At 43.6% G+C, this 24,053-nt stretch overlaps 1 protein-coding gene and 1 long non-coding RNA gene across 12 annotated transcripts in view; both read left to right on the forward strand.

The window, feature by feature from the left end:
* Window positions 1–584: 584 nt before the first annotated feature.
* LOC141924986 (uncharacterized) lies at window positions 585–19,410 on the forward strand. The gene is made up of 6 exons (XR_012623718.1): window positions 585–703; window positions 1,887–1,936; window positions 3,258–3,324; window positions 12,338–12,395; window positions 18,103–18,399; window positions 18,847–19,410. It is a non-coding gene; the product is annotated as an uncharacterized LOC141924986 (long non-coding RNA).
* A 530-nt stretch (window positions 19,411–19,940) lies between these two features.
* Window positions 19,941–24,053, forward strand: part of ANKRD44 (ankyrin repeat domain 44) — a 144,115-nt gene continuing 140,002 nt past the window's right edge. For all 11 annotated transcript variants that reach the window (XM_074829549.1, XM_074829558.1, XM_074829551.1 and 8 more), the window contains exon 1: window positions 19,941–20,055. In XM_074829549.1, coding sequence (XP_074685650.1) covers window positions 20,029–20,055 — 27 coding nt within the window. In that variant the 5' untranslated portion in view covers window positions 19,941–20,028. The remainder of the gene's footprint in view (window positions 20,056–24,053) is intronic.

The following is a 24,053-nucleotide window of genomic DNA, read 5'->3' on the forward strand; positions in this document are numbered from 1 at the left end:
GAGATAAGAAAAGCATTCAATTTCCTTATCAACTTTTTTCTTTCTGTGTGTGTACTAAAAAGAAAAAGGTCTTGATATCTGACAGTAAACCACATAAAACACAAGGTTGAATCATTCTGATAGTACTGTACATTATCGTATGTTTATAAGATAACAAAAGGTAGTAGTTGGCTATCAGGCATGCTGTTCTGAGAGTCCTTGATTCAAGTGGAGTGATTAAGTTCCGTCTTATGCAGTTCAATGCAATGCTGTTAGCTGGCTTTTCTCTGCTGTTTTACATAAATGTGAGATTCTTTGGCTGTTCAGCATCTAAGAAAATTCCACCCTACCTTTCAAGGCCTAGGTTGGGGGGGTGGGGTGGCACAACAACAACTTGGGACCCTTTTGTTCATGAAGGTGCTAATTAGGAAATGAAAAAGTGACTTTTTTCAGCAGTGTGCTTTATTCTAAAATTTGTTAGGTGAAAACAGCTGGAACTTCTCGAAGTTTTTATTCCTCAACCATTCGCTTGGAGAGTAACATGTGCATTCTAGTCTATTTCTAGTGCTTTCTCATTTAATAATATTGTTTGTATTACAGATGGCCTGCCACTTCATTGCTTCAGTAGTTCTGCAAGATAGGACCAAGCAAGTGCCAATAGAGAGGGTGGAGGGCTGAAAAAAATCCCTGAGTTTTGAGAGTAGCCAAAAGAGCTCTGAACCAGGTAGGAATGGGTGATCACTCATGACTTCTAGATGTGGGTTAGCAAAATAGTTATTTTATAAACAAGTCAAATTGTAAAAATTTTCTAGTAAGATGGAGGGGAACAACTTCAACTTGTTCTCATTTTTTTTTATCTTTCAAGCTCATAATTTTAATTCTCAAACGTATTTTCATAAATCTTTTTGAGGAAGACAAACTTTTTCTTCTTTCAAGAGCAAGAGGGAAAGGGGAAGTTCTGTTTGATGGAACAGAATTGTGCATAAAACTGTGATGTTCATCTTTTGGGTTTTTTTGCTATCCCGAGTATTTGGTATGAAACGGGTTTGAAACAGCAGTATTGAAGCACAGTTCTTTATATGAAGTATCACCAGTAGGCCTTTTTTCCTTCCTGAGAGTTTTGTGGATTTGTGGAACTCTTACGTATAAAGTCCATCTCTGGTTGATGGGACTTTAGCAGCCTAGAGCAGCTCTTAAAGAATTTTGCCCGTGTTGTTTAGCAACCAGACCAAGTTTTATTTAGCACAGGCAGATTAAGGAGATGATATGTAAGGATACTGACTTCCATTTTTGTTCTGCCCAAGGGCAAAAAGTTTTGGGAAAGGAAGTAAAGTAACTATCTAGATACCCTACTATGAGATCTGTCCATCTGTAGACAAACATGTTTCTTCTCCAGTGCAAATTAAAATCATTAATGAATGGGAAAGTTTTGCTCTGAGGTCGTGGCTGGTGCTCACCTGCAGATTTCTGATTCTGGACCACACAGGGTAAAGCATTTAAATGAATTGGGTCACTGCTATTTAAATGCCATTAATGAATAATAAATTGTGCCATTAATATAGAAAAATAGACTAGGCTAAGTGAACAAAAGATTTACTTCTGCTGTTTCAGTGCTTGTTTATAAAATGGGAGACATGCCGTGGCTTGGCAGCTGAGAAGTTTACCTTGCTACAGAATTACTGTGTGGTGTTTGGTAAATATGGGTACAAGCATAAAATCTGAACGTCCAGAGTTTCTCAACATCCTTATTTAGGTTTCTTTGTAAAGGGAACCAACTGTTCCTTCCCAGCTCCCCTACTGTCCCCCACCCTTCTGGATTTACATACAGCTCTTAACTTTATCAGTGAATTGCAAAAGAAACTCTATGGGCAAAAGCCTTCACTGACAGCTTCGATTCTTCTGAACAGGCTCATCCAGTGTGCGGAATGAGGTGGTGGGACCTATAGGGGAAAAAAAGGTATGTGTTTTTTGTATTTATTTTTTAAAATCAATTACAACTGATGCCTTTAGAAAGGGGCAGTGAATTAAGAGAGCGTAAGCCATACTGCCATAAGCCATACTGCAATAAGCAATACTACCTTGGGCTTTTCCTAGTTTAGAATGTGTGATTTTACAACTTAATGTGATTCTTGATTGTAACCAATTTTTTTGATTTATCCTTTAAAAAGGATGCAGTGGTTGTATATACCTACATTTCCTTACAGTCTAAACTTCTCCATCAAAGCATGCCCCTTTACAGCTTGAGCTGGTAGGGCTAAAATTGGCCAAGGCTAGCAGTTATCCTTAAGGTATGCTAATCTTAAAAGATTGGGAGAAATTTTTTTGTGTTTTGTCTGAGCTACTTTCTGAGAGCAGCAAAAGATAATGATCTAATGTTTCCTCGATTTTACATTCACTTGTAGTTGAATTCTCTTGCTTCTGTACCTCTGTCGCTTCTGCTATAATTTCACACGCATACACCCCCTTCACTCCTACTGTTTTAATTCAGTTGTACCCACTTTGCTTATACATCATTTTTCCATGGTATCTATCTAATCTGCATCTCTCCCTGCTCATTCTCTGCACCAAAACCTGTACACCTCCCCCTGTGTCTGTATCCGACTTCTTTTCACCCCTGCATTTCTTGGCACAGTAACTGTGGTGGCAGAGCACTTAGGAGAGATTCTCCCTGCCTCTGCTTGTTGCACTTACAACTGCAGCAGTTCCTGGATGCATGAATCATCCGTCACTGCTGGAAAATTCTCACTCTGCTTTTGCTGCTCAGGCTGGAGTGTGCCAGAGACAGGTGGATCTTGAAGAAATATAGCAGCCAAGCTCTAAATTGTTTTGGAAAATACTAGGAAGTACACTGTACATGTATATGTGTACTGGCAAGGTTGACGCCGGTCTTCCTTGCCCAGACAGAGCTACGTGGGCTGCTCCTCTGCTAAGTGGAGATGGAGCCTGCTCAGTGGCTTTTATGTTTGGTTTCTTGATCCTATAGTAGAGTCACTGTAGGAGTCAGATGGAGCTTGTCAGGGTGTTCCTGTCAAGATAAGGGAACAGGATGCCAGAAGGTTACTGAAATGCTAGATTTTATGTGATGCTGTTTTGTGTGTATCTCCTGAGGGAACATTGGAAAGCCTATTCCAAAGCACAGCAGAACTTCAAGCCAGAGTTCCTGCTCAAGGCAAAGTTGAGGAGTTTAAGTTAGTAAACTAGGGTTTGCAAATAACCCTGAAATGTATTGGCAATTGTCATTACAGACATAAGGTAAATTTTAATTATCTTTTTTTCAGAGACCCTGAGATTGCTTAAGAAGTGGCAGTTTTTCTGCAAGAACAGAAGTTTGATTCTCAACATAAGGTTTTGAGTTTTTTTGATAGAATTTCAAAGAATTGTGCATCAGAGTACGGATCTGATGGTTCTTAAGTAAAATTGCGTGTAAGAGTCCTTAAAAATTAGCAAAACAGACCTCCAACATTTTGTTGTTGTCAATGAAGCAATTCTGCTGTCTGAAAAATAGTTTATTATGAAGTAGCTTCTAACATGTTAAGAAAGGTTGAAGCTTGGTATGGTTGTAATAAACAGAAGGCTCTTAACAATAAATACGAAGAAGCCTTAAGAATGTTTGTTATCACTGTGGCATACATTCTGTTCACTAGCTTTACTGACAAACCAAACCAAAGCGTTTTCCTTCTCAATTTTACATCCATGTGACTCCCAGAGATTACATGGTACAACTTTTTTCTTGGTTACTTTTCACGAGCTTGTCTCTTAAGGCCACCTTCTTAAACCTTTTGGTGCAATGACTGTTGTGAAATCAAGTTTCAGACAGCGTTGCATGACACTGATTATTCTCCTACACATTTTTCTCCAAGCTAAGCAACATATTTTCCCTCTATTTAAGCTGCTGTAATGAATACCCTTGTTACTAATAGACTGGGGTGGGATGGGAAACAGCTTTCAAATTTGTCGTTCTTCACTAAATGTGGGAAGTGTTGATGTCTGAGTAAAGTGCTTGCCTGTTATTTAATGTACATCTGTGAAGCAACTGCAGAATCTCACTCTCCGCCAGTTGATTAAAAAGGGAAGAGGTAAATGTGACTCTCTCTGTGATCTGGAGGATAAATCTGTACATTGGTGTGATGCTGCATGCTGGAGAGCCTTGAGTCTCACCAGTAGTAGCTGAAAGAGATTTTTTGCTTCCCTCAGCTTCCAGTGCTGGTTTTCCCTCTGGCCCACATGGCTTAAACTACAGCCTTCCCTGTGCCCTGCTCCCAGCTGTACCCCTTGAAACTGTTGTGGGGCTCGTTAAGGCCTCCCATAAGCCTGGTTAAGGGATCCAGTGCACCACTGGGTGAGGAGTGCATCTTCCTTACCCAGTTATGCGCAGTCACTTTGAACGCAAGCCCCAGACCAAATGTTCTGGAAGTTATGAATACGTTGTTTTGTTTGCAGGCAAAACAGCAACAAATGTTTTATGAATTGTGAATAAATGAGGGAGTAAATTAATGGACTTGATCTGTTTATCCCAAGACTGATGGGTCTCAAGTCAATTACTGTGCCCCCTCTTGATAGTGATAGTCATAATCAGAGTTTCAGGTTTTCTGAAAGCTTGCTTTCTTGATGAAAAGAGGTTGATTTGTTTGTTTGCTTGTTCTTAAGATCTTCTCCAGGGTCTACATCCATTTGTTTATTCACTCTGAATCTCCTGTTCCTTTCAGAAGTAGGAGACAGTTTGGTCACCTTAGTATCTAAGTGTTCCTTTCCACAGATAGATAAATAATTTCTTTGCTTTATTAGTAACCATCTTCTGCACCGAGCTGGCTAATAAACTGATTCAATGAGCTGTACAAGTCGTCTCCCCAATGCCCCATTTCCTCTGAGAGCTTGTGTTTCTCACTGGATAATGCCATCTTTCACTGCTCCTTGTGCTCTGTACCAGATTTTTATGTCAAAACCATACATGATACAGGCCTTTGAGTAGGCTGGCTGAGTTCATTACTGGCTTTTGATTGAGACCAGATGTGATGGCTGTTAACCACTGTAGGGTGACAAGGGTCCGAGGTGACTTATTTCCAGCCTTTTCTTAGGTAACTTTAGAAATATTGACCTTCAATTCCTGCCTGTCATCCAAAACAGTAGAACAGAACTGTGTTCAAACATAGTGATTTTGCTTTGAAAGCTGTGCATTTCTGTCTCTGTCGAAGTCTAAGTCTCCAAGGATCTGCAAATCTTGAGCCCAGCTGATAAAAGGAATGGAGCTGGCCATTTATTATTTTAGCTAATAAAAGAGGATATTGTATATTAGCTTTTTCACATTCCAAGGCACTAGCAACAGAATGAGGGTTAAAGGCGTCTGATATTCACAATTAAAGAATGGAGCCTTTGTTTTTAGCACAGTATGCAGCTGAGACAGGAGGAATATGCCAGGAAATGAAAACCAGGTGGCTTGGGTTTGAGTTTTTAAGACCAAAGAAATGACCTTCAAAAAAGGCTATTTTCTCACTTAATAAAAATAAGTTAAATGTGTACAAAATCATTTAATTACTCTCTACATTGTTTTGTATATGTTTCTGTATGTGTCTTGTTTTTCCGCAGAACAAATGCGATGCTGAATAGATTTGTCTTAACCCTGTTGAGGTACAGCTAGAGATTTCTGTAACACTAGATTCTAAGTTCATTTTGACAAGATTGGAAGGTACATAATATCCAGTGAGAGGGGGCAGAAATTGTTATCTTACTGCAATATATATTAGACATTCAGCTGCATATAGACATTACTGTTAATATTGCAGTAATAATACTACCAGTTACATGATACTACCGATCTTGTGTCAGTACCTTAAAAACCTCCCCCCACCATGACATTTAAAAAAAATAAGCAAAATCAAGGGCATAATTGTTTTTTGTTCCCTCCTGTTTATTATTATATTTATTCTAAAAGATCTAACCATAATAACTTAAACTTAGCATAAGGTATCTGTAAAATAAAATAACAAGTTATCATTTAACACAATTAGTTTTTTTCAGGTACAGCTTTCATTTAAAGCTTAGAAAACTAGAGACAACACACTTCGCAAATCAGCTCAGTTTTGTTCTCCTGAAAATGGTGAACATGACTTTGTGGTGACAAGCTGTAGGGTCATTTTGTTACCCACACAGCAGTACAGTTGTAATTGCTGTTTGAGCTCCGCGGAACTGCGTGCTGCAGCTGCTGTCCCCTGCAGTGGCAGGCTGTATCACGGGCACTGCTGCGCGCCCAGATGATGCTAGAGAAGCGTATTGGACTGCAGGTGTAAAGCCACTTCTCCAGCTGACAGGTCTGCAGCACAGCGCCTATTGCTGCATGCTTTTCTGGGGCAAGAGATGCATTCACACATTGTGACTCTCAGGTAGTCGCTGAGAAGCTTCTCTTGCAGTACTCTCCTCCTAGAAACGGGGCTTCCTGCTGAGTAGCTAAATTAAGGCTAGAGGTGCTTATTGATAGGGGTGGTTTTGGCTGTGCAAACTAACACATTGTTAAACATGTTCTACAACTTGTTGGTGTTAAGGCAAAGTGTACTTTTTTACAAGTAGCTATTGAAAGCCTGGTTTATCTTAATTAGATAGTATGTTTCCAAGATTTGTTTTTCTTGCCTGCGCTTATACTGTGCTTCAGGAGGATGTCTGAAATTTTCTGCCACCTGCACACACAGTATGACAGGCTTAGGACAGCAGCTGGCCAAGATTCATACTTAAGACTCAACCTTACTTTTCCTAAGCTCTTTGCTGACTCTAATCTGGTATTCTACTGAAGATGTGAATGGGCTTCTTGACTTGCTAAGTTTAATGAACAAGTCCATCTTTGTCCAAAATGCTTCCCTGCTAGTCATCACCACCCTGTGGTTCTTTGATTTTGTTGTTTTCTGTGTAAGATTTTAGTGGAACGTTCCTGCAGAGTTTACAAGACAAAGACATTTAATTACCAAATGCTGTCATGCACCTATCATATGCTCATTATTTGTAGGAACTTACAATTAGTAATTGTATCAGCCTTTGCATGGCGTATATTTTAAGATCTTTCTCTGAATCTCACTGTCTGAAGATGGGAGAATAACTTCCCAGTATTGATATGCATTTACTTGCCCATGTGCAAGTGAAAAATGCATATATGCTCCTGTGTGCAGCTTGCTGTTTCTCTTATGCCAGTTAGCTTCTTTCTGTACTTCTTTGGGTTGAGGTAGCTCTTGGGCATTTCAGTCATTGGAGATGGACCTGCAGTACAAACATTTTGGAGTTATTACATTTTCATACACTGGTTATTCTCTTGGTGTTAGAAATGCAAGTCTGCTGTTCGTGACAGCTTGTCAGCTGCCAGCTCTACATCCTTCGTGCTGAGGTAATACCACGTACTGCAGTCGTTCACCCTTCAAAAATCTTATTTTTCATGTAGTATGGGATATGCAGTGATTTAAAAACAAAAACCCACAAAAACCCCAAAACAAACAACTCGCCAAAACAAAAAACACGAAATACAACCACCATTTGCATTTTAACTTGTATCACTAGCTGCTTGGATTGTATCCATTTTGATTGGGTTATTTTTAATCACTTTCCAAGTGAGGCTTATAAAGCTTTCTCCAATGTCAGAGAAGAGGCCTTCAGTAAGGGTCTTTGCTGGCACTGCTGTGAGGGATGCTTATGTGATACAGATACTGCCATTTGGGAGATGTTTTGAGACTTCCTGTGCAGTTCAGCTATCAAAGAACTTCCTGACACATCTGTTATAGGTTTTACTTCTGTTCTTGCTTCCTTTGGATTTCTTGAGGCCTCCTTGTTACCTACCTCTGGAGTTTTGCTGCTATGGATTGTAATCCATAGATTACCCCCCCGAGGAATTAACATGCATCTGATTGTAATACTCCTGTACCACTGCTTGCAAATCATCTCTGTAAACACATGCAGTGCTTTTATTTATTCTTCCCTTTCCCAAGATTGTGTGCTCTTTCCATTGACAAAAGTTGTATCCCTTGACTCCAATTCCTCTTTTAACACTCCAACTGATGAGCAATTATTTTTACTTCAAACATGTTTAATCCGTTCAATTTTTATATTGTTTTACTGATATGTTTTTCCTCTTTAACTGGATCATTTTCTTGTTATATCACATCCATTTGATACAGCTTAAAGCCAAAACTAAACTCCAGGTATCCTAATCGAGATAGTAGTCCTGGACTTTGCTTAAAGTACCTGCTACCACTATGTTTAGCTCAAGTGCTTCCTGTTTACTCTAGAATGTACTTCCTGATGATGGAGAGTTAAGGTCTGGGTCTTTGGTCCAGTGTTACATAGAATAAGGGTCTTAACAAGCAAACAGGTTTGCTTTGCTGTTTTAATTTAGGGTTAAAATGTGAAACTGTCTAGCACACCTTGTGTATTGTCTTGTCAAAAGTTTGATTTACATGCTTGAGATTGGGCAAGTGGGAGTGTAAAGAAGGGGCAGTGCATAGTGATTAAAGCATGGTACTGGATACTGGGACTTCCTGCTCTGCTAAAGGGTTTGGTCAGTAACTCCATGGCTAAACTTTTCTGGAAAACAGAAATTATGACACTAATTCTTGGAAACCAGTCTGAGGGAAGTCAAAGGGATCTTACAATAGTTGTTACCTTCTTCTGAGAGGTGCTGTCAGAATAGAAGAGGTACTGGCTAAAGCATTGGTCCCAGAAGGAGGAGGAAAACATACTTGGCATGCAGATTAATTTTATCTGCTCTTCTCTTGTACTTTATCTGTGTACACATCGCATGTAGTTACTTTGTGAAGCTCTCTGTTTTACCGTGTATCCCTGAAAGTTGACACTTTTAACCCCAGTTGCTACAAGGATGTATCTGTGGGGAGAAGACATTTATACTGGGCAAACAGTGGACTTAGTGCTAGTTTTAGGGCCTGTAGGAATGAGTGCCAGGGTCTGACCTCTGAGGAGACCAGGAGATCTGGGTCTGCAAGGCATGATTGAGCTGGTAAATCCACTCTAAATCCCATGAGAGTTGTTTGAGGCCACCCAGCTCCCTGGCCTTGAGCCCCTGGGCTGTGTGCAGCGAGGACGTTCTGTGCCAGCGAGGCTAGTCCATACCCACCCCCCCCCCCCTTCTTCCAGTGATATTGAAGTGGATTGATCTCTTTTATTCTCCCTCATATTCAAGCAGTCTAAAAAATACTGCAATTTAGTAGCTGTTGAAAATTTAAACATCAACTTGCCTCTGGGGTAAATTATTGCAAGGCATGTTTAGAGAGGATTCTTCGCAGCAGTCTTGCCCACAGGAAGACATCCGAGAGCCCAGCTGGTGCTATTTACTATGGCAGAACAATGCTGCCCATCCTTCAAGAGGCAGGTTCCCTTTCCTTTCCAGGGCTTGGCTGTGTCTCATTGCTGTGATATGAATGCTGCTTAGTGTTTCTTTTTTCATATCAGCTAAACTGAGTTGCTGGAGTGAACTCAGGCCATCTGTCCTGATGCTGGAAAGGAAGAGTACAGCCTGTTGTCAGCTATCTTAAGCTGCTAGCAAATCAGCAGTGTGACATGAAGGACTTAGTAAGGAGTCTCACGCTGAATTGCAGACCATCGTGATTAAAACCAGTCTGCCCTACTTGGCATACTGGTTCAAGATGTTGCACTTTAGTGGGGAGCATTCTAGTAATACAGGCATAGCTTTTCCTGCCTCTCTGACTGTGTCCCCCTCCCCACTTCCACGTAAGTGGGTTTGAATCCATAACATACTGTTTGGGAAATTAGTTTCCTGCATAGTCAACACTGAAAGTCATGGAATCTCTGCAGTGTTGTACTGAAATATGTTTCCTGCACTAAAGGAACTGCAAAACCTGCCAGGAAGTGGTGCGTGATAGGATTGTGATTTGTAAGATGTTATTTATTGTAAGTACTAGCTACTTCTGCTATGGCTGGACAGCAGGGTTAAGATGTTAATGCATTATTAAATCATTAGTACTAGTATACAAGCATAAATTTGTTTTTAATGTGAAGTAAACAATCAAAAGAGTTATATCCTGATACATTCACACAGTTTTGTTTTTGAGAGATAACAGAACGAGCTCTTACCTTGCCATTCCCCAAAGATGTAGGTTTGATGTTTCTGAACTCCAAATGTTCATCTGCCATATCTGAGCACTGGCTGCTTCATGGTGCTGTTCTTCTACCAGCAAGGTGTTTTTTTCATTCTCACTGTGCTCTGGGATTTGGGGAATTAGAGGGGAGTAAGGCAGCTGTACCGTAAGCCTAGAAGCTCAATTCTGACCTTCTTTATTCTTGTAGCTGTATCTGTGATTATGTCTGGAGATGTTAATAGTGACATTATCTGGAGCACAGCCATTGATCCAGTATTCTGATCTTGTAAGGGGATCAGGGAAGACATCTGCACTCATGCAGAATCTTGCAAATGTCCTTGAGGCATCATGCAAGTGCACGGCCTATCTGTATGGGCTGAATCCACAGATTTTTAGCTTGGGACTAGCCACGTGTGCTGAGCATTATTTATTCCATCCACTGCTAAGTCAAAATATTGTGCAAAATGCATGTTTAAGAGTATACAATGCCAAAAGAACTTTAACTGTTGTATTCTGCATATGTAAAAGGTACTTCACAGTATTTTTAAAAAACATATAGCAGATACTCACATTGTATGAACTCTAAAAGGCTTATACAGTGAAAGACAAACCCATTTTAAAGGGATTTGAACAGACTGCAACAGTTTCTCAATCTCGGAGTCCTGACTTTCCTCTCAGACACCTTGTTCCAAGTCACATAAATAGAGGGCGGGCTCGTCATTTCTTAGAGGGAAAGTAGGGTTTAGTTGGAAATGCTTCATATTTTACTCTGTTGGATCTTTTTCATTTGTTTATTGAAGACTTTCAGCAGTTCTTACCCACAGAGGGTGGGTTTTGGTAAAGAACGTGCCAGATGAACTGATGTTGATGTTTGTAAGTCAGAGCAAGGTCATATGCTATCCAAAAATCCAGTACAAATAAAACCAGTCAACCACAGGATCTTCCTATTCGTGGCACTTTCTGCATGGTCTTCACCAGTGTCAGTACATGCTGTAGGCTTTCCCAAGATGCATTGTGGAGGCAGTATGGCCATCAGGCAGGTCATTATAATTTCACCAACGTCATTGTGGTTAAGGACTGATTCCTGCCTCTCTACCCTGTTTCTCTCCAGTCACTACAGGACTTCAAGAGACACTGCTGATTGAAAGAAATTACTATTTTTTCTTTCTCTCCCAGGAACACAATAAGCCCCTGTCAAAACAATCAGTTGTTTATTCTGATGAATGTATGTAATTATTAAAAACAGAACAACCTCTTGGACAAATGGAACTTCCATAAAAATCTTACAAAGTTCTCCTTCCATTACCTTGTTTGGAAAAGAAAAGGGTTGGGGTAGAGAATGCTTTGTTTTCTTTTTCTTTGGAAGCATCCTTATTTGGCATCTGTAAAGCATTTACATTCCCTAGTTCTGGATCAAAGTCCTTTCATGGCTCATGTTACTTATTTCCTTCTTTAACTGAAGCACAGAAAGAAAAATGGATTTTTCCTCCCTCAGGCTTACAGTATAAACCATTGTAAAAAAATCAAATCCCAGTTTTGAGCAAGGAAGTAATGAGAATGAGGAATAAAACATCTCAAAATGTATAATCTGAAGAACCACCACTACCCACTTCAGAATGAATGCTGTCAGTAACTGCAAGTCTGTAACAGTTATGAAGCATGTAAGGTAAAATTTAGTAAAACTAAACTAAGATAACTGTGCTGCTGGATTTCATCCATTCCTCATATTCCAAAGGTTTGTGCTCTTCAGGGGAGGAACTTTGTCCTCTTCAGCCTGTGTAGCAGCTAGTACAGTTGGCCAAGTATTGGGATACAAACTGCAGTTGGACTAAGCACTAGAAACATCAGAAGCAAAACACTGCTTTCTTTTATTGCATGAGTGGCAGAATGAAGTTTGGGGTTGGCAGAATTATTTTCTGATAGAAGAACAAGAAACTCCTGTGAATCAACTATGACACATGATCTTGTTTTAAATTTGAAGGAGAGTGTAGAATGTTTTGTTTCTGAATGCAGAACAAATTCTTTCCAAGTCTGCCCCTCCCATTGATTCTGTGCCCCAAAGAGCTTGGTGTTTCTGCTTATTTTCAGAGCTGTGCTGGCTATTCTTCTGGCTTTCTGCCTTTTGTAGACACATGGAGCTGAGCCCCATCACCCCCTCCAGGTTGCAGACAAGCTTCTAGGCTGTGGCCTGCGACCATAAATGTTGGCTCTCTGCTGTTTCCAAGTATTGCTACAGCAAAAGGTTATATAATGGCTGTTTCTGATTTATCTTCTAGGAAGAATTTGGACATCTGTCAGTTTTAGCATGGCCTGTGATGATCCAACTAGCTTGAGGTAAGCCGGTGCTATAATATGTGTACCCTTTGTTCCCCTAGCTTTGTTCTCCTGAAAACAAATGTAAATTCTCATCTATATTTTAGTGTATTCAGATATTTTAATTGGTTTACTTCACAGACCTTCATTCTGCAAAGTTCTAGTCCCTTTTTGTAAGGGAATATATAGTACTACATGGCAAGTTTTATATCTAACTGTAAAGCAACATTGACTGTCTGTTAGGCCGATTTGTTTCCATTAGCTTTCATGCAGCAGATCTGAACTTAATCCAGACTTCCAGCATTCCTCCAAAATGTTACTGACACCCTTTGTCACATCATTCTCCCTACAGGGCTCTTGGCCACATAACTTCTCTGATGGAAGGGAAAAAACCTCCTTTTGGATTATGAGCTAAACCCTAAAAGCAGAAAGAAAACTACCAGAGTGATGCTCCCTCCTTGGTCACAACTGCATGTTAGTCACTGTGTGCTTCCACACCCCTTCTAATTAAACGCAACTTCAGGGGTGGGATTTCTGTCTTCATGTGACTTGAAAAATGAAATCTCTTTCTGGTTTTGGGTACTGTGAAAAATATAGTTGAGTTTGAAGAAGGAATTTGCTAGCAGAACAGTCCCAAGTCTCACCTGGGTCTTAGAGCTGGTGTTGGACTCGTTAAGTCTTGACGGAGGCTCAGGCATAGGCCCTTTCTTCCTCTCTGCACACTGAGACTGGATTGGTATGGATTCCTGCCTAACTTAGCTCGTACAATGCTCCTCACTTCTAAGACTGTGACCTTGGACAGCTAACCTGGTTGTTTCTTTCCAAAATTATTCTGTTTTGGCTGATAGATTTCACTGTAGCTGGCATGCATCCATCAGTTGGTACCAGACACAAGTGAAGATTATGCAGGTACTGAGAAGTGAAAAGACCAAGAACATGAAATCTTCTTACATTAAAATAATGATGATGTCCTGGTGCAACTGAGATTAAAATTTGGTATTTTATATTAGCGTGAAAGTTCAATGAATTTGATCTTGAGGATGAAGGTAAAAAAGAGACTTCAAAGATTACAAATAACTAATTGCTGTAGGTTATTTAAGTGAAGTGAATATATAAAGAGAAGCTGGTGTAGTGTCCATTTGAACTATCAATCATACTTTTCTAATGAGAATGACTCAGTAGATAAATACAACTTGTACAATTACCTGATGTTGCACTCAGGGGTACACAGGATGTTTCAGTGTTACAGGAATCCTACCCCCTGGAGACCATTTGCTGAATTCTTTAAAGGTCAGGCATACTTCAAAATGTAAGTCAGCGGAAAATGAGGATTTAGGTTAAAAAAGAATACTTCAAAGCTGGTGAATCACTTCAGACCATGAGCACTGGAAGATACTGCTTTTAAACTCCAAAGATGGTTGTCCTGAGTTGGGGGGGGTGGGTAGAATTGGAATACTTTAAACTCATATATACTTACACTATGCACAAGGAAGCCCTAAACATACTTTTCTTATGTCTTCTAATTTCTCTCCATGTTTCCCCTAGAAGATTAATGACACAGGAGATTTAAGATATTGTATATACCCATAAATGGAATAGGGCTGAGAACAGAAAATTCAAATACTGAACTTTCCTCTTGATGACTTGGTTTTGCTCACTCTTTTTTTTTCCTCATTTATTTTTCTTCTTGTTTAACTGCAGTACCTTAGCACCAGTTGGTATAGAGTGTTTCTTTTGGTATAGAGTCCAGACTCCAAAGCCAGGACAGCAGTTTGGGCCAACGTGTCCAATGTGGGTGGGTTTTTTTTTTGCTTGTGTGTTGGGGTTTTTGTTTTGTTTCTTTTGTCTGTTGGAAAACTTAAAGCAGAATCAGATAACTTGGTATTTTCCAGGAAAGAAGGACAGGAGATAAAAGTAAAAACCCCAAACAAACAGCAAAATAACCAAGATCTCTGTGGCCTTCTTTATGTGATACAAGGCAGCAAAAAGCATAGGCTTTTTTTTCCCCTTTGTCCTGTCCTCACAGCATCATGTGAAACTTTGTCCAAAGTCTGTGGAAATCAACGTGTCTTTACACTGACTTTTCTGGTTTCTAGAATGAGCACTGGGCTATGTGACAAGTTGCTGAAAGTTTTGTTGCGGTCTCTTGTCAGGAATGGTAAAGATAGATACGTATTTGCACAGGCCACTAACACATTGCTTTAAGAACTGAAGTGAACCTAATGCTTACCATTGTCAGTGAAATCTTCCTCTCCTGCAGAGATGCATTTCTAGACTGGTATAACCAAAAAGGAATTGACGCAGCTTAGCCTGTCTAGTTGTCATCTGCTTTAATTCCTCTCCTGTTTTCAATGCCTAGTACTAGTTACGTGGACATCTGCAAGAGAGGTGCTAGCTAAGACCCAACTGTAAGTACACCTTAACATATGGGGGAGTGTTTATTCCTTTTTTTTATAACACAGCAGAAGGCTGCAGTAGTTATGATTTCAGCTTCAAATTCACAGTTTCCAATTGTATCATATGTCTGAGCCTCTCTCTGCATTAACTATATAGCTGCAGAAGTATAATCAAAAAGTATTTGAAATGAGAGGAGACCTCTGTCTGGGTAAGAGGAGGGGCTGCTATGGTCTCCTCCCCTCTCTGCCCTTAGCAGTGGATGATTCATTTTGTTTGATTGTCCCCTGCCTGCTGCCCCTCAGTATTAAACAGGTAGATCTAGGAGGAATCTCTCTTGGGGGAAAAATAATAAATTCCACCTTGTGGAAATATATCATACTAAAACAGAAGGGAGAATACTTCAACTGGGCAATGACAGGCAGCTTGAAGCATCCTCTGAGGTGACTGCCCCCCTCCCACCCCCAGTCACCCTGTATGCTGTAGCAGTCCAGGAGGGGGAGATGGTGACAGCAATAATTAGTTATCGTCTCTGGTGTTTTGCCCAGTCTCCTGCTGTGGCCTGTATTTGCCCTTCGATTTCAGATTCACACTGCTCTGTCTGTTTTGCTTGTTTCCACCGTTGCAGTCTCATAATGATGCTTATACATCACTCTAAACTGACTCCCACCGAGTCTGTAAGGGGGAAGAAAGCACAGCAGGATTTATGCGCTGCTGTTAGAGGATAGGCAACAGGTACACTGGAGGCACGCTAGATATCTGAAGTTATCAGAAGTGGTTAGAGATAACAAACGTATCTTCTGCCATCAGCCCTGTCTTTCATCCGTGCTCAACAGTGGCAAATAAACACTGCTAAGGAATATGCTGACTGTATTTACTTTAGCTTTCTTCACGAGGCAGGAGTCAAACACACATCTAGGAACAACTGCACCCTCCATCTGTGAGTGATCATCCTGCTTAAATACACAAGCAGACCTGACTTTGGAGAGCAAAACAGAGCCGAGCCCTTCCCCTGCCTCTGCTGCTCAGCTGTGCAGGCAGAGCAGGAGCAGGGAGGGGAGGGCGGTGGTGCAGACTTTTGGCTGCCTTAAAGTGACCACATCCTGTTAGGCTGCGGAAACATCAGACTAATGCAGAGATCTGTCTGAGATGTAGAAGCGCTTGTGAGGATCCAGCAGAAAATTTGCAGACACGTTTGTATTGCTGCAGGAGGAACAGTGGTGCAGGGAGAACTCCTGACCTTGCTCCTGTGCTCGGTCTGTTCACCCACTTCCCACCCACGTCCGGTTCTCTGTAGCATTTAAGTACAGTGCAACTGGATTTATTTGAACGAAGTTGCTTTCTTTTCCTCTGGTGCAGCTCCCAGATATTGTTTTCCTAGTGCTGCATGGGAAGACTAGTACTGAGTCTGTGATGGCAGAGTAATGATTAGAGCAGCAGCTGGTGGCTGGTACCCGAGATCCTTCCCCAGCTGTGCCAGAGTGCCACACTTTGCAAGGTGGGAGAATTTCCTTGTACAAGCAGGAAGCCAGGCACCGTGAGACTGGGTTGTTCACGCAGGAACACTGTGGCACGAGAGAGAATAGTGAGTCTCCAAGTCCTAAGTCAGTGCCCAAACCAAGAGTTGCAATATTACACCACGTGAAAGTGGCATGTGAGATTCTAACAAAGGGCAGATCGTTTATGATGATGCTTAAGTTCTGTTGAAGTCACATGCTTAAATCTAAGCGTGCCTGGGAGTTTTGCTGAGCCCAAGTGGGTATAAGAATGCTAAGTGCTTTCCTGACATGAAATCTGAATGAGGAAGTGGCTTGTGCACATGTGACTACTAATAGCAAATGGCATTCATCCAGTTTCAGATTGAACTGGAGGAAATTTGGTTTTGCTGGAGACAAAAAAAAAAAAGGGGGGGGGGAGGCAGAGGTCTCTTATAGTGGGCCAGTATCCTACAGAGCCCTATTGTGTTGTGGCCAGAAGATCAAGAAATCTCAGTATGGCAACTGCAAAATATTTGGGGCAGTTCTGTTCTTCCTTGCCGTTGGCCAGAAATTGCTTAAGTGCTAAAGGTCAAGGCTTCGTGTTCCTATTTTGCTTTTTAAAATATGTAAGGGGGGTGATGTTTGTGTTTCATAGAAGAGTTGAACTGGATGCACAGAATCCTCTTGGGATCGGGCGCGGGTCAGTAAGGATCAAATGCACCAACCATTCTTAGAGGGTTTCTTTCCACTTCCCTAGGGTTTTTTCCTTTCCAAATACTGTTTTAATCCAAGATTACAGTATCTGGCAAGCTCAGGCGTGTTCTCATTAAGGCTGTTGCACACCTGTTTTGATGATACTTGTTAATGCCTCAGTATGGAAAGTCAACATAATGCTCCAGGTTTGAGGGTTGCAGGTATTACCATTACTTGAAAAATTGTCTCTGGATACTAAGATCTTTGTGCCTTTCCTTCCCAAAAAAGAACTATCTGCATCATATTAAGACCATACTGCATCATTTCACATGAAAATGTGCCATGAAATTAGTGTTATGTACCAACTAGGGCTAAGAAGTTACTGAGTAAAATAACAAAGAAAAGAGAGTTGATTCTGCATTGTAAGTCAGAAGCCTGTAATATAGCTGTTTGTGCTGTTTTGTGAACAGGAGAGGAGGAGGACATTGTACTTTCAGAGAAATCTTGGATTCCTTTACTGTGATAGCAATGATTGTAGCACTGTGACTAATCTGGGCAGAACAGGCAAATGACACTTTAAATGGGTAGTGTCAATGTAATTGTAAGGCCCTCTCTAAACTGAGGGCTGCCCTGTTAGCAGGGGATCGAACACTTGCTGTTGTCCTGCATGCCCCAGGGGAACCTTCCCAAGGAGCCACATCTTAGGTGGTTGGTCCTCCCAGACACCACCCTGTGGGGCCTGGGAAAGAGGAGCTGGCACGAGACTGTGCTTGTTGGGAACAAAAAACTTTGGAAAAATATTTTAACACTAGCTCGCATCTAGCCCAGTTATTTACTCCCAAGGAACTGGGCTCCTCCTGCATCAGCAGATTCCCATTCAGATGGCATGCCATCAGCTTAGCTCCCCGACAGGAGATTGTCAGGGTCCCAAAGAAGGTATCAGGGTTCGTACCAGATTCTTAGATGGGAAAGTGAGGGGAGCACAGACCAAACCCAAAAAATCATTTTCCGTATGTATCCTCTAAGTTCAACTGCAGGGAAGATGCTATGGTGAATGCTGAGTCCTTGGAAATAGGCCTTTACAATGGAAAATAACAAAACAGACCTTTCCTTCTAATGCTGAAAGTTCCCTCCTTTCTCCCTCTTTTTTTGCTTGCTCTCAGATGGAAGCGAACTTCTGCTTACTTCTGACCTCTGTGTGGTGAGCGTGTGTTTCAACAGAGTCTGGGAGCAGACTGTCAAAGCAGAATTTCTGGATTGAATCAGCGGGACACGGAAAGGCTCAGGTCCACGGTGCATGGCGGCGCAGGGCTGCCAACTGCCCTTTTTAGCGCGCAGTTTGACACGGGGCAAATCTGCTGATGCAAGCGTAATGCTTCTAGGTGTTCTGGCATGAAGAAGACCATAAGGAGTGAAGATATTAAAAAGAAAAACTGCCTGAGTTCATACATTCTTAACAGGTACTGGATTCTCTCTTGTGGCTGCTTTTTTCTTTAAAAGACTGATTTTTATTAACACCGTTTTTCCGTTAAGACCCCTTTAAAATAGAGGGAGTCAAAATGTGTTGTAGCTTGTATGTTATTTTTAATCCCCATTTATAATGATGCCTCAGAAGCCTGAAACCAACATCTGTTTCCTTCTTGGATAGGTTTTCTTCCATAGAAGACACTTCCCTTTTTTTTTAACTACTTAAAGTCACCCTGTTCTGTAATCCGGGGCTGAAAAGTCATAATCACAGTCGTATCAGATGTGTTGTGGGGTATGGGAGCTCACTACTGCAGAATCTAACTTGTTGGGAAATACCTGGCCTCTGTGCAACACGGAGGAGGGGAAGAGGGAATCTTCAGTCCTTTGCTCTTCAGTTACTTGTTCTTGGAAAAAAATGTAACTACCCTCTTTACCTTCAGCATGTTTGTAGCTCCTGTTGCTGTGCATTGTGCCAATGATTTTAATCAAGTCACATGCTTCAGGGATTCAGCTCGTCTCTGAGGGGTAAGGAAGAATTCACCCCTTCATGTTTTTTTTTTTTTTCTTCTTTTTTCCCTCCCCCTATGCGCTTGGCTGTGCAGTTTTGCTCTGGTGCTCGTGTCACACTCACAGCCAGATCTGAGGGTGGAACTGGTTTCCCGCAGGTCAGCTCAACAGGAACGCTGGATGATGCTCATTTTCCTCTGCAGCACGGGGCCGGGACTGCGCAGCTTCTTTGCTTGCTTGTTTAAAAAGAAGTACAGTTTATCTGATGTGCTTGAAAAGTGAAGTAATGTATCGACGTGGACTTGTCAGGAGTCACCCTGCAAGGCAGCTGCTAAAACCGTATAATCCAAGAAGAGGTAAAAAACCCACCACAGCCACTCTTGACAGTTGCGCCTGTTAGATGGGATCGGACAGTTTCTCTGCGTACGCACGCACACATGGAGCACACACAGGGAAAGTGAAAGGCCTCGGCTTTCCCTTTTCCAGGGATTTGCAGAGCACCTGCCCTGCTTCCCCTCAGCGTGCTGGGGACCCCGGGGCCTGGAGCCCTGGGTCCGCAGGGCCTGCAGCCCGGGGCCACGGGCCCTGCAGCGGGGGCGGCGGGCCGCGGCCTCCCGCCGAGGTACCGCTGGTCTCCCTGAGGGCCCTCGGGGCGCTGGGGGCTCCGGGCCGGCAGCAGCCAGCCCCTGCGGGTCCCGCGGCCGGCAGGTGCCCCCGGGGACCCCGGGCCGGGCCTCCCCCTGGGGCGCGGGGCGGGTCCGGGCGGCCGCGTCCGGCGGTGCCGCCCCTCACCTCGGCCCGCGGGGCGGGGGCGCCGAGAGCCCCCGGGGCGGCCCCGCGCTCCGCTCGGCGCAGGCACCGGCCGCCGGCGCGAACAAAGGCGGCGGCGGCGGCAGGCGGCGGTGGCGGCGCGGCCCGTGCGAGGCCGCCCGCCCGCCCGCCCCTGCTTCCTGGGCCGGGCCGGGCTGGGCTGGGCTGGGCGAGGCGAGGCGGCCCCCGCGCCCCCGCCCCGCCCCGCCGGCGCGGAGCGGAGCCGCCGCAGCAGCAGCGCCGGTCGCGGGGCGCGCTCGCCGCCCGTCGCAGGAGCTGCATGTGCGCGGGAGGAGCGGCGGAGGATGGCAGTGCTCAAGCTCGCCGACCAGGTGGGCGCCGCGGGGCGGGCGGGAGCGGGGCGGGCGGCTCTCCCTCAGCCTCAGCCCGCCGCGGCAGCGCGCCCCGGCCCGGCTCCGCGTTGCGGCGGGGCGGCCGAGCCGCCGGGGGAGGCCCCTTCTCCTCAGCCGGGGGGGCTCGGCGGGGCCCCGAGCCGAGGCGGCGGCGGCGGCGCTGTCACCCCTTCACCGGCCGCTCGCCGTGGGGTGCCGGCCCCCCGCTGCCCCCCGCTCGCCGAGCCGCCGCAGATGCGCTTCTCTTCCCCTCCCGGCGGACATTGTCTCTGCCCGCGCAGGCGGCGTGTGCGGGCCGGGCGCCGGGGCCAGGAGCCGGGGTTCGCTGCTCGCCGGGCGTCGCCAGCCGAGTACTCGCCGCAGGCGCTCGCCCGCCCCCCGCCGCGCAGCCGATCATGCCGGCGGCGCCCCGCGGTCTCCGGTGAAATCCTGACATCTCCCGTCGGCGGGGTGGGAATAGAAGTGGATGTTGGCTCCTTTCGAAAGGCCTCTCGGCAATGCCTGTCCTTCCTTCGGATTTCTCCCTCGTTTCATTGCCGTGCCACACGTATAAATTATTTTTCCTGTCGCCTTTTTACTTAGGAAATGCCTTTTCGGTTTAGTTGTCTCTGTTGTTCACAAGCTACCAGGAAAAGCCATAGTATTAAAGCCTTGGGTCGTGTTAAATTTAGCAATGGTCAGACAGCTGTAATCAGTATTAAAGTATTTCTTATCGCTGGTAGTTAAAAGCATTTAAAAATATTTAGTAAATTGATAGTATGGCTCCCACATCCTGATTTATCCACATACTATACCAACTGTTACGCACTTTGCGTGCTTTAATCTGCTATTTTTAATTTAACGTGGTCTGCCTGTGATCTGCAGCGTGGGTGTCCTGCAAGCCTCAGACCTTCCTGTTGGGTTCAGAAGGACTGTCTGCAGCCAGCCCCTCTCCACATACCCCTTACTTATACATCACAAGCCTTGCTCACAGTCTATTTATGCTTTTCTGAGAAAATCTTCCACACGCACAAAGCCACTACAGAGCATGTTGAAAAGAGTTTTGAAAGGAAAAAAGGATAAAGCTGTTTCTAAAGTAAAAGCGACACTGTGTGACTGAGCACAGTCTATAACACATTTTCGTGTGTAAGAGAAGGCTTTTGTGGACTGTCTCCTGACATGTCCCTTGAACATCCTCATCTTTAGATGTGGTGCTTATGACTGGTGAAGAAAATGTTTCACACCATGAGGCTTCACTACCCTGTGGGTGCACAGACTGAGTCTCATAAATAAGGAGATTCAGGTAGGATCTGTGTATTAAGAGTCCAAACAGCAAGCATTAAAAATACATATGTTACAGAGGACCAAAATTATAGCATTTCAGTGCTTTTTACATGTTTAATGAAGCTCTTGAATTTGCTGCCTTTAGAGTTTTTAAACCTTTGCTGGAATCTTGCAGCAAGGATTTTGCTTCAGCAGCAGCAGCAGAAGTCAAAACAGATTTAAGCCAAGTGGATCACGTCTTGATGAAGTCTGTATTGCTATAAAAAATGATAGGCTGTCGTCCTAGTGTTCTCCCTTCTCTTCTGAGAGCCCTCAAAGCTGAGGGGTGAGACTCCTTAGAGCTGCCGTTATGCCCCTGCAGCGCACCTGCTTTGGGGATGCTCAAAATATTGGTGGATGCTCATGGTAGTTCCTGGTCAGACTGTAGCCTGGGACATGATATGACAGGCTGATAGTTTTTCTTTGTTGGTATGTGCCTCCTGTCATTTACAAAGGGATATGTTGGTCTACCTGTACTCATCCTATGGGATCTCTTGATTTTCTTCAGTTTCTTCACCAGACCTTTTTCCTTCACTTCTGAGAGACTGGAGGAGGGGGAGGATACGTTCAAAGCTGGCTGTGGTGCTTCCTCTTAAACTGAGTGCAGAAGTTAATGTGTGCCTGTTTCTGTGTTATTTGGAGCCGTTGCTGGTGGAGCCGTTGCTGGTGGAGCCTTTCCAACATGCATCTCGAGCAGTTGTAACCAAGGCACGAGGGCTGCGCAGCCTGCAGCAGCAGCTCTGTGTCTATCAGACCAAGCTGTACTTTTCATCTACATAAGGTTTGAAGAGCACCATCCCCAAGCTGGCTCACCTCTAACTAAAAGAGGCATGGTAGCAGCAGCTCCACATGTTTGTAGACAGACCCAGGCAAAAGAGAGGTGAGGCTGGGATGAAGAATGACGTGCCTGGGAAGATTTGCATTCCTGTAACAACTCCTGCCCGTGCTCAGACTTGCTGAGGCTCCTTCTGTGTTTCTTCCTGCTCTTGAGGATCGAGGCAATTGTGGCAGCAATAACTTGCAGCGATTCAGGAAACCATTTCCTTTTGCTTAAACACCAGAGGCCACAGCAGTCTGTGTGCTTGCAGTGTCCTGCAATGAGAATTACTGTGCGTAGGACACTGTGTACCGTGCATACTGCAGTGGTCAGGACCTGGGCTGCTGGGAGCGTGGGCTGCTTTTAGTGCACCAAGTGTGAAGTCTGGTTCAGGTCTTAGTTGCAATGCTCAGGGGAGTTTGACTCTGAAACTTGAGAGCTCTCTTCTCAGCCTGTCATTGTGATTTCTGTAACACATGCTTTCCTCTGGATCTATGACTTTCTTGACCAGCGAGGAGAGCTTCGTGTAGGAGAAGACTGGAGAACCCCCATGCTGAGAGTTTAAGTGCACATTTCTCTAAGTAACCTGTTTCCTCTTCACCTCCATTCTTGATTTCGCTCACCAACCACATCTAGCAGCACATGGAGCATTCAGACAGATGAGAAACTAATCACACCACTTCTCATACGGGCTTTGAAGATAGACTTTCGTTATTGCTTGTTTTTTCATATAGCTGAAAGGTGCTAAGGTATTGCTATGCTTAATCCTTCAAAGAGATTATTGGTACTTTTGGCTGCATTCACTCCTTAGGCAGGAGAGTTTGAGAGTTTAGCTTAGTGTAGGTTACTTGAATTTGCTTCCAGTGATAGTAATTGCTAGCTTGTCAGTCGGGCCACGAGAAACCCTTAAATCATTTAACCACAGGAAGTGTGTTCTACCATTATTCATTTCTGCATGAATTTCTTCCAGGCCTTCCTTTCTTCAGTAACCCCCCATTAGCCATTTTTGAGTGACTAAATGTTAAGCTGAAAACCTAAGATAATTAATAAAACTTAAACTGAATGCCTAGGATTGTAATCTTTGTCTATAGTGGTGTGTCTGTGCAGTTATAAATGTTCTGATGTTCTGAATATTTCAATTGTCATATAGAAATATTGCAAACCTTACTCAAAATCTTAAAACTTTTATCTATTCCTTTTTTTTTTTTTTTTTTTTACAATCTCTGCAGGGAATGTTAGTTACAGCAAGCATACAAATTACTTTAAGGACTGAAAAAATTTTTTTTTCAATTTTAACAGTTATTGCTGTGTTGTTCCCCATCCAGTTTATTGGCTGTACCTTTTCCATTTTGATAAGTGTTAATATTTTATATTATGTGAGGGTGCAGTTGTATGCGATAAAAGCCTTTGCATTTAAGCTAGAGTTCAAAAGGAGCAGAAGTGCTTCAAGTGGGTGGCCAAAGGCTTTCAGGTGTGAGTTGCACTGACACAACTTGAGCCTGGCTGTGCATGTGTGACAGGGCATGAAAACCCTTGCTGTGCCCCTCAGGTGCTGTTTGAGGAAACCTGCTTGCTGCAGCTCTTCATTCCTTCCTGTATTGTGAGTTGCCATTCCCTTCTCCTCATAAGTCTCCTTTCCCCTTCGACAAAGCTCTCTAAGGGTGAAAGTATCGATTGGTTTTTGACTTTTGTGGCTGCTTTTAGAGCAGTAGTCATTGCCTGGACCCATCTCTCTCCTGTCCTCTGAGTAACCAGCATGTGCAGGGTGCTTCCTGCTGCCACTCTCCCTGCCTGCTGCCTGCAGTTCTTTGCATGGCTTTTTCTTTATACTTGCACTGAGTAACTTGGTTTCTTGAGA

Source organism: Strix aluco, chromosome 6, assembly GCF_031877795.1.
Source record: "Strix aluco isolate bStrAlu1 chromosome 6, bStrAlu1.hap1, whole genome shotgun sequence".
NCBI classification, from domain to species: domain Eukaryota; kingdom Metazoa; phylum Chordata; class Aves; order Strigiformes; family Strigidae; genus Strix; species Strix aluco.